Raw genomic sequence first — 10937 nt, 5'->3', positions numbered from 1 at the left:
ATATTTCACATTTAGCATGTGTCAATATAATATACCTGTAATTAAGAGTTTGGGTCCCACTATGGAATATTAATAGAATGCCCTCTGCATCAGTTGAATATCAATGAAATTATCAACCTGATCGTTTTCATATATATGCCAGAACAAAGAATTTGACTAAGGAACCTTTAAAAGATGCCAGTTCCACTAGTAGACCATAGACCATTGCATATACAACTTCTTCATTTTTAATCAGCAAGCAAACATGTAACATGCCCATAATATGAAATGACCTATATGGTCCTGGTTGATCAAACTGGTCTCAATTCATTATATACATAGACAATATGTGCATCAGCAGGGATAGACAAAGGGGAAATGGAGAACGGGATAAAGGGAAGGTTATAAAGGAAGAATATTTTTACAAAGATATAGCAACTTAAAATGCACCTAGGATTTACTTTCGAACTGTTGCTGGGTTCAGCAGCTCTCTGCACCCACCTGATATATACACGCCGAGATATTAACATAAGAATCCATTTTACTTCTGGAACACACTGGGAATAAGTAGTATAGCTTGTCAACTTTGATAATCAGCTGAGCATGGTTGGATGCCCAGTTTGGAGCATCCTCTTGATCATGTCCATTCCAAATGCAGAATCTGATGAACTGGCCAATGGCAGCACAACATAAACTCAGCACTCTAATCATGAGCTTGAGAGAAACTTCCTAATAGAAATTATTAGAATTTAGAAGAAACAACACCCTCTTAACAAAAGCAAGAATAATGCATGAAGGGCAGTCAATCAATGTTATCTGACCCCATGCTCATGATTCTAAATACATTTGTTGCACAAAGATGCAGCTTATTTGTTCAGAAGAACAGTTTTTGTTGAATGTAATAGAATTTTATTAACAAAAGAAAGCTCTAAACGAAGAGCTTCCTAAAAATTACAACCAAGTCTGTTCACAAGAACACTAACAAAGTATCAGCAACATAGACCTAAGCTTGACCTTGTTATCAACTAAAGAATAGCTTGCCAAGAGCCAACCTGATGGTACTGAAGCATGCATGGTTTCCGTAGGTAGAATAGGCAGAAGATGGCAACCTTCACTAAATACAGTCCACACATTGTTTTGGCCTTTGTTTAAGATGGCAACCTTTATATTTCTAACGTAGATTTTTTACTTTTTGGTTAGATATATCCTAAAATTAACCATCCTATACTATAATTTTGTCAACTAAAATTGTAGGCATGACCAACAGGGGCAATTATTAGCCAACAAAAACCAGAAATAGCCATCAATATATGCTTTTGCATAGATTCTCAAAAAAAAAAAATGTATATATATATATATATGCTTTTGCATAGAAAAAAAATGCCTCAAAGGTACTATGCATGAAAGGAAATCACAGTGGCCTTCCTCTAGTATGTATATGTCACGCAACTACAACTGTAACCAGAACCTATCTGGCTCCATGACCAATTCTTCAAGCTGGCCTACCTGGCTCCATGACTATTTACTAATGTTACAAAGTAGTTATGTGATGTACAGTACTGACAACTATTAATCATGTGAACACAATTGATGTAGAACAAATTGGGGGTATACATGTGCTTGTGGCAGGTTAAGGTTTAGGAGGATTTGTGTATCTAGGATTTAGCACCTTAGAAGAAAGGGTTGGGCATAAAATTCGCTAGAAAGTTTGATGATCCTATTTTTTAAAGGTCTATTTACAAAGTATGTGAGGTTTTAGGGTTTTGATATGTAAAAGGGCTTGACTTGGAGTTGTAAAGAGAGAGGAAAGGAGAGAAATTTATGGTGTTCAGGGTCCATATGACAAGTACCCATGATCGATAACACAAGAATGAAAGAAGAGAGGAAGAAAATAACACATGAAAGCCTACATGCCTTGATGCTCAAAATACTCCAATTTTTATTGACTTCATATATTCTTTGAGTTTATTGAGCACAATTATATATATAAGGACTCAGCATCAAAAAAACAAGTATATATATATATATATATATATATATATATAAGGACTCTTTCTTGTACTAATAGTATTAGCACTCTTAGTTTGACTAGTAAACTAAAAACCTACGTAGCACAAACACAAACATGACATGACATGGGACTTAGCAACAATGCATTTCTTGAAAAACTAGGAAATGACACGGTGGGGATACAGCAAGCAATTAATTAAATGGGTGATATAATACCCTTTTAAAAAGAATTCCCTATTTTTAAACTAAAATTGAGTATTGTCACCTGAAACCAGACTTCTACCACCACTAGATAATGAAGATTTGCAAAGCTGGGAATTGTGCATTACTGGTATTCTTCTTGTATATATTTTGTGCTATTAAAAAGAAGATTTAAAAGAAATATCCTATCCATTTTGGTAAAAGGAAGAAGAAAAAAAAAAACCATCCATTTTCTCGTGGTGGTAGAACAACCAAGAAAATATAAAAGAAATCTCATCTAAAGCCTAAAGAAAACTTCAACAAATCATCAACAAAGCTAGGAAAGATAATGAGAGAGAGAGAGAGAGAGAATCCAATGGAGAAGAGAATCGCAGTAGTAGCTTTGGGCATTTTGGTAACTTTATTTTAATAGTTAATTATGTAGGTTAAGAAATAGCAATTACAACCATATTGAGAAGGAATAGCTATTCTTCATTTTAAAGAATAGCAATTACTAAGGAATAGCTACTACTTGTAATAAAAACCTAACCAAACAAGTGAATGGTTATTCCTATTTAATAGCTGTTCTATTACAATGTCTATTACATTGCATCAAACGTACCCTTAATCAGAACAGATTGCGGAATTACAGTTTTTCCCCTAAATATAAAAATAATCATTACTTTTTTTAAAAAATAATAATAAATAAATTTTAAGCCTAGAACACACATAACTAGAAATTTAAAATCACACAGCTTTAAGAGCATCCACAACAGTGGAGTTAAAAATTTAGCTTTTTAGCTCCACCAAAAGTTACTTTATCTATTATACCTACACATATACTACAGCAGTGGATCTATTTTAGCTATCAACACAATAAAATAATATAAACATCATAATAAAATAATATATCTCTACAATAAAATAATATACCACCTACAATAAAATAATATATCCAACTCACAAAAAAACAACCCAGCACCATTCACAATCACCTCTACCATCAGCCACACCCGCAACCACCACTATCACCACCACCAGCAGACACAACCAAACCCACAACAAAAAAAACCAAACACCGTACCACCAAACCATAGCCACAACAACCACCATCGCCAACACCACAGCCATCAAACCCATAGAAGAAAACAAAAATCAAACATCATTCCCACATGAAAATACATTAAAAAAAAAAAAAACGTACAAACAAAGTCAATCACAGCAAAGAGAATGGCGTGGGTCTGATCGGAGGACTGGGCGGAGGCGTTGATCGGCGAAGTGGGGAGGACTGGGCGGCGTGGGTCTGATCGGAGGATTGGACGGAGGCGTGGATCGGCGACTGTGGGCTTGGGTCGGTGACGTTGAGGCCGGCGAAGGGATGCGGACTGGGCGATGGGGCTTGGGGAGATCGGCGATGGGGCTTGGCGTGGGTCGGCGAGCTGGGTCGGTGGAACAGGTCGGCGGTGAGGGACCTAGCCGGCGAGCTGAGGGATGAGGGAGATGAGGGAGGCCGGCGAGAGCTAGAGAGGAAAAGAAAATTTACCGGCAAGCTGAGAGCTAGAGAGAAAAAAAATGACCGGCGAGTGAGGGGTGAGGGAGGTCGGCGAGCTGAGGGATGAGGGAGGCCGGTGAACTGGAGAGAAAAAAAAAAAATTTTGAGGAAGAAAGAAGAATGAAGAGAAGCCGGAGAGAGACAGAGAGAGAGAGAGAGAGAAAAGGATAGGACTATTTTAATCAGAGAAGAGAGAGAGATGTAATAAAAAAATATTTTTTTTTTAGCTTTGAGCTACAGTGCACATCTAAATTTTTAGATGTGCACTGTAGCTGAGGAGCTAAATCTTTTAGATTTAGCTCCACTGCTGTGTAGTGGTTTTTGGGTATAGAGGAGCTAAAAAATAGCATTATACCTATATAGCACCACTGCTGTGAGTGCTCTAACTTCAATAGATGAATTTGTGAGTTAGCAACAAATTAATCCTTCATGACTACATCAATTTCCTTGGCATTTATATCACCCATTTAGAATACCCAAATCTCATTAAAAAAATGATTTAAAAAAAAAAAAGAAAAGCATCTCTGCCACTTCAAAAAGTAAATGAAATTACTTCTTTCCCATAGCCACCCTCCTTCTATGATACCTTTACCCACAAATCACCAATTCAACCCCTCAAACTATCTTAGCCCTATCTTCCTTATTGTAGAAATAAAACTATCTTAAATAAATTACAAGTTTAGACAACCAATTAAACAAAGACAAAAAGGTCATACAGCATAAAAAGAGGTGCCACCTGCATGTACAGACTAAAAAACTCTTTTATATACAAAAGGCACAATTATAAGTTATTTAAAGCATGAATTTCTTGCATTTCAATATTCTTTCAGTTTCTGAATAAAATTTATTAGCTCACATTTGATCAACTTTAATATGTGTAATTTTCCTAGCCCCAGGCCTATGAGCTGTAACTCATAATTGTACCTCCTCCCTTTCTAAGAGCAAGGAGGAGGGTGAGATCATGGATTCAAGACTTTCTATGTTTTTCCTATTTTCATTTTCTTCCATATAGTTTCATTATTTTTCTTCATTCCCACCCTTTAACTTACAACTGTTTCCAATGTAGTTCTTTTATACACCTCCATAAAATGGGTTGCCACTAAGTCTCCCAAAATGATGTAGTTTTGAAAAAATTTCCCTATAAAATATATAATAAAAAACCCCCCCAAAAAAAAATTTCAACTAATTCCTACATATATGTTTTTTTTTTTAAATAAAATTATCTTCCTCCTCAACCAAAGCCTTTCCCAATTTACATCCTCTATTTCTTTCTCATTCTCTCTCTGCACCATTTCTTGGTGACTGGGTGGTGAAGAGCTCAAGCTAGTAGCTTGGGATTGACGATATGGTTTGCGATTGCCCTTGGGTGGCTTCAAACAGCACGATATTTGGAGAGATGGTGTTCGGAGGATGGTGTGGAAGCCTATGGCAGATGGGTTGGGTTGATTGGGTGGTGTTTGTGACGAACTGAGGGGCCGAGTTTTGGGTGATGTGGTGCTTTGGCATGATGAGATTTTTGGCCGATGTGTAGCAGTTGGGTGATTGGGTTTGGCAGCAAGTTGGCCGTGGCTTAGCATGTAGGGATAGGAGCAAGAACAATGAAGGTGATTGATGAGAGGTATCACCAGGTTGGTGTTGTTGCTGAACTTGCTTAATCAGGCAAGGTTGGTGTTTAGTTCCCAGGTGGGGTTGTGCAGCCCTTAGCATGAAGTTTTTTTTTTTAGTTGTGCCAGTGAGGAAAGTGTTCACAGTGGTGGCTTGTGGCGTCAATGTGGCTATAGGCTTGGTGCTTTATCAACAAGCACAAGAAACAATTTTGTAACAATTTCTTATATGTTTTTTGAACAATAATATTAAAGAAGGGATTTTTCTACTTATTTAAGATTTAGAAACTAAAAAATTCAAAACTACATCATTTTTAGGGCTTAGAAGTAGCCAATTTGTCGCAAGTAGATGGAAGGACCACATTGGACATAGACGTAAGTTAAAGAACTAAAATGAAAAAAAAATTGAGAGAATAGGTACGAAAATGAAAACATGTCAAACAAAATGGGTGTAATTTGTAAGAAATATGAGAACGATATTTGACAAAATCAATTCATTATGTAAAATTCATGAACATGTCTAAAACACAATGTTGCCCTCATAATTACATACAACTTGTCCAATAAAAAGCCACCCTACCACATAGAATGTAAAATATCATATAAGCAACAAACTTGACAATTTTCCAAAACAGAAGTTAAAAAAAAAGGCTTTTAAACACTCAACTAAATATAACTAAATTAATATAGACACCAGAAAGATGAGGTGCGATAAAAGGACAACTCACCTAGGGATAGTGATTTCATGGGGAAAATAGACAACACCATCACCATTTGGTATGGGAGGAACATGATCCTTCTTCTCATTCACAAATTTTATTATTTGAAACAATACCTCACGAAGAGATGCTTCAACTGCTGCCCTTCGAGCAATTCTTTCCTCCTCTGCATGCATAAGGAAAGAATATATCAGTTTACACTGGGAGGAATGAAGCACTAGAAAATCTTCAATTCAATGCACAATAGGAATTGTACCTCCTGGATCAACTACCACTTTGGAATTATGAGACTTGCTAGAATGTGCCTTCGGGTGTTGGGCCACATTCAGGTTGATATACCATTGTTCCCAATATAGGCGTTCAATTTTATTAGTGAACCAATATGGCTGTTTGTTTTTCACTTCATAGAAAGATAAGCATATCTGCTTTGATAATACAGCAGTATATTAGTGAGATTGGACCAAAAAAAAAGTGCAAACTACAATTACATCAGAAAGAATGATGCAATTAAATCCTGAATAAACCACTATATCTTTTTTTTTTCTCTCTAGAATTTATGTGCATGCCACAAAGATGCTAACTGTAATATGCTACCACAAACTCCACGAGGCAAGAATTAAAATATAATGAAGAAGGAACATAAAGTGATAATGGCATTTTCTGAAACAAAAACTCAAATCCTTCAATCATGGAAAGTGAATACATTTTGGATTCCCTCTAAAATGAACAACAGATATGCATTACACATCCATGACTGTCTGTAATACACAATATTCAAAACTGATAATAGTATAAAATAAGAACATATTTGCTATATACTGAATGCAACTTTAAAGATTGACAGACTCACCTTTAAGGGAAGGAAAAAAAAGGTCTTTAGGATATTTACAAACCATCCACAAATCATATCATATGGTTACTAAAAGCCATGGGCAAACTACAGACCTGACTTTTCTTGTTTGGGTGTTTTTCTACCCAGCTAATGAAGTGCTCAATCTTCTCATCTATTTTCTTTTCAAGTTCCACATCTCCACATTGCACCTATACAACAGGAAAGGTTGCATTAACAAGAAATGAAATTGAAGGCTTAAGCTTCAACCAATCCAATGAAAAGAACCATATAGAATAACACTAGCAAGTTGGAAGATACATCTAAAAATATATATATGCAATAAGATAACCTTGTGAAGGTCCTTCAACATAAAAGTTAGCCCCCTTTGCTATCTTAGGCCAACATTAAATAACAATGAACAAATTTTATTGTTACTTGTTTAGGTGTCAAACAGGTGGGCATATGTCTACCAGTGTTAGATTACAACATGATTTGCCATTGGCACTAACCCGAGTCTTCAAGCAAGCAAGTAAATGTGAATGCATATTTCAGTGGGAACTTGCTGCACAACATTATTCTGAGAGTTTGTTTAGCAAGCCCAGAAAAAAGCCAGCCTTTTCAGCTTATTTTAGCAGGCTCCACAGCCAAGAATTTAAAAAAAAAAAAAATCCCCCTCTTTTTCTACAATGCTCTCAGCTAATATGCAATCAACAAAGCGCATTCAAACGCACTTCTGGTTTGGCTCATTTGCTGATTCACTGAAATTGGATAAATCTATGAGGCTTTAAAACACTATACATAAGCAAATAAGCTCCCAAAAAATAAAAAAATAAAAAGCAAAACCGAAGGCATCCAACACAACAACTAATCCTTGTAAACCATTATCAAACACCTAATGACCAATGAAATGTTATACTTTGGACATTTATTCACTGAACCTTAACCACTTCAAATAATCATAATACGCAACTACAAAGACTTGATCCAATCAAAGAAAGAGAACAAATTTCAGAATGACTTACATAGGTAACATCAAAAAGTTCCAAATCAACGTCTTTAGGTCGCACTAAACCTAATGCCCGATGAAACACAATTGTGTGTAGTATGCCTGCACACAAAATTTCCCCCTCAAAACTCTATTCAAATCAATAACCAAAAAAAAAAAAAAAAAACTTATTATAGTTAAAAACCCAAAACAAAAACAAAAAATTTGAGAAAAAAAAAAATAGTATCTTACAGCGTAGAACTTCTCGTATCTCGAAGTGCTCCACTTCCTATAAAGCAGTTTTATATTAAATCAAGCTAAATATTTATAAATTTTTTGTGTGAATGTGGAAAAAGCTTACCAAATCTTTGAGTTGGCAAACTTCGCAGTTCATGGTTGTGGAATAATCTCTGATCAGACTAAAATTGGAAGACTGTAAATTTTCGAAAAACCCTAATAAATATATGTGTGTGAAGTTTTGACGAAGAGAGAAAGAGCTCTGATCGGACTGTTTTTTCAAACTTTAAGTGTAAGCTAATCCAATCCGTTTGGATTGGAGAGAGAGAGAGATATTTGCTGTTTGGAGATTTTTATTAAAAACAAATTGCATTGGCCCCATATGAAAAAATAGGGTAATAGCCATTTTGCATTGGGCCTGAGGGGCTTTAAAATTTGGAACTGTTCAACACATAAGGCCCATTTCAAAAGCCTGCTTAGATTAATACATCATGCTTCATTTTTTTTATGTGTGATCTTTTTAGTTTTTACCATTTTTTTTTTAATTTTAATTGGTAATTAAGGTTATGGTAAAAGTAACTTATTTCAGTGTAACTTTAATGATAAATATTTTTTTTTGATGAAGCTGGTTTGATGTTGTGTATTATTTTTATGAGATCAGTTGATTTTTGGGTATCAGAAATGCATGTTTAGAGTTTGGATGAAGGTTGAAGATGAAGTATCTTTGTCAATTGATACAGGATTTTCGAAAGTAACATCAAAAATCAAAATTAGAATATGAAAAAGCAACACAAACACAATATATTAATATTGGAGGATAAAAGAATTGAAAGTGACCTCAACTTAAAAATCATTTTCTTTAACACTATGCTGAGCAAGAAAAACAAAATATGACAATTATGTTTACATCAATAGACAAAAGCCATCATTACATTGAGAATGGAGACATATAATATCTCAGTTTGACTATTTCTGATTGTTAGAATAGTTGTTAAATGGTGAAATTCATTGGTTATTCGTATCAAGAGATTCAAGACAAGCTTTTTCTTAAAAAAAGAAAAAGAAAAAAAGAAAAAGAAAGAAAAAGAGATTCAAGACATGCTAGTACCAGATGGGTTGCCCTTTTGAATTGGAATGGGCAATACCTATCTCTAATCAATTGCCTTTGACTATTTAGGCTTTGGATTGAGATGGCTACAGGCCCAATTTGAATTGTGTCTCTCTGTTTTGCAATAATTGTGTTTGGATACCGCTTATTATTGAAAATACTGTAATAAAATAATTTTAAATGTGTAAATAGTACCGTGGGACCCAATTCTAAAGAAAAATTTGCTAAATTCCGTACTTGCAAGTCTCGTGAACAGTGCACAGGACCCAACCAAAAAAACACAAACATGCAAAACACCACTCTTACTGCTCTCCAAACTCACACTAAATAAAGTATTTGTGCAATAATTTATCATATATGACTTCTTGCATCGATAGGGGATTCTCAACAAATTCTTGATAATTTTGATGCTCTCGGTATTAATTACTATCTGACTTCTTATTTCTTTATACTACACACATAAAATGAGCCATAGTGTGTCGATGTTCTTTGTTAGGAAAGTAAATGGTATTGGTAGGGGTACTTAATTATGGGTTCAACTTAGGTCCAATGCCATGTGTACCGGATCTAACAATATGCTGTCATGTATTCAAAAATTGCCATGTAGTAACATTCTATCGAGTCCAATGCACAACCTTTCCCCTTAATTACTGCTTAAGACTTTTTGTAAGTAAGATAACGATAGGTACTTTGGATGCCTGTGTAGAACAATGAGGCTGCCTTTATGGACTTATTTAAAACTATAGATAGTAGATAAGTACTAACCATGTCCCCGTGGCTGCTTATATTATTTATATTAAATGTCTCGGTCAAGCCTCCACGGCAGAGTATCAGGAGATCAAATAACCAAACTTTTTTTTATAAAATAATTAAATTAGTGGTGCCATGATTAAGATTGATGGATAGAAAAACCAACGACTTAAGCATGTCCCTCGCTAAGAATAAGAGAGAGTTAGGTAAACCAATGATAGGTAAATAAATTCATTAAAAAATAATAATAAGAGAGTTAGGTAATTGAAGCTAGGGTATATTAAAAAATATCTTAAGACACTTTAAAAAAAATCCAAAATATATATGTGCATATTAAAAAAGTATCTTAATAGGCTTATATATATGAACAGGTAAAGTAGTTAGACACTTCAAACTCTTTTTTTGAGACGAAGACTATAAAGATAGTTAGACACTTCGACTTATTACACCTTAAATCCTAATTAAAATTTTTATATATCTATAAATAAAATTATTTTTAAATGATAATTTTTATATGAAAGTATTTGGCGGCTATCTATAATCATTTAGATAGAGCCACAATTTCATTAGTGATAATTAAGTTATATATATATTATTACATTTTTTTTTTCTAGAATTCGATATTTATAATAATTGGAGTGACTTGAACCCTAGTTCTTTTCATGAAGAAGAGAATGCAGTATCACTAAACTGTCGTATTCTTAATTTATAATTATATATCAATTTATAAATTGATTGGATATTCATAAAATTATTATGAATACATAGTTATTTTTAAAATATTCTCTAATAATAAAGGAAAGCAAATAAGAATTTTAGTCTTTACACTTTATGACTAGTACTTAAATAAAAGATGCTTAGTGTTTATTTAAATTTTTTTTTTTTTTTTGGGTGTATTTCTGCACTCGTATAGTACACAAAAGATGCTTAGCTAAATGAACGATTGTTGTTAAAAATATGAAATCTTTTTGTCAATATTTA

The 10937-nt window shown here is 34.2% G+C and overlaps 1 protein-coding gene across 2 annotated transcripts; it reads right to left on the bottom strand.

Annotated features, from left to right (window-relative positions):
* Positions 1–203: 203 nt before the first annotated feature.
* LOC115950790 (autophagy-related protein 101) lies at positions 204–8448 on the bottom strand. 2 transcript variants are annotated; one of them, XM_031068032.1, is made up of 7 exons: positions 8223–8448; positions 8114–8150; positions 7899–7984; positions 6990–7085; positions 6301–6466; positions 6054–6210; positions 204–708 (listed from the first exon to the last, which is right to left on the bottom strand). In XM_031068032.1, exons 1-7 carry the CDS (start codon positions 8253–8255, stop codon positions 687–689), a joined length of 597 nt encoding a protein of 198 aa, XP_030923892.1. In that variant the 5' UTR covers positions 8256–8448; the 3' UTR covers positions 204–686. The 2 variants fall into 2 exon arrangements, with proteins under 2 accessions (XP_030923892.1, XP_030923891.1); XM_031068031.1 differs by having other exon boundaries at positions 204–648.
* Between the last annotated feature and the right edge of the window lie 2489 nt (positions 8449–10937).

This window comes from Quercus lobata, chromosome 6 (genome assembly GCF_001633185.2).
Source record: "Quercus lobata isolate SW786 chromosome 6, ValleyOak3.0 Primary Assembly, whole genome shotgun sequence".
Lineage (NCBI taxonomy): Eukaryota > Viridiplantae > Streptophyta > Magnoliopsida > Fagales > Fagaceae > Quercus > Quercus lobata.
The sequence above is the reverse complement of the archived record's forward strand: the minus strand, read 5'-3'. Positions and strand labels throughout refer to the sequence as shown.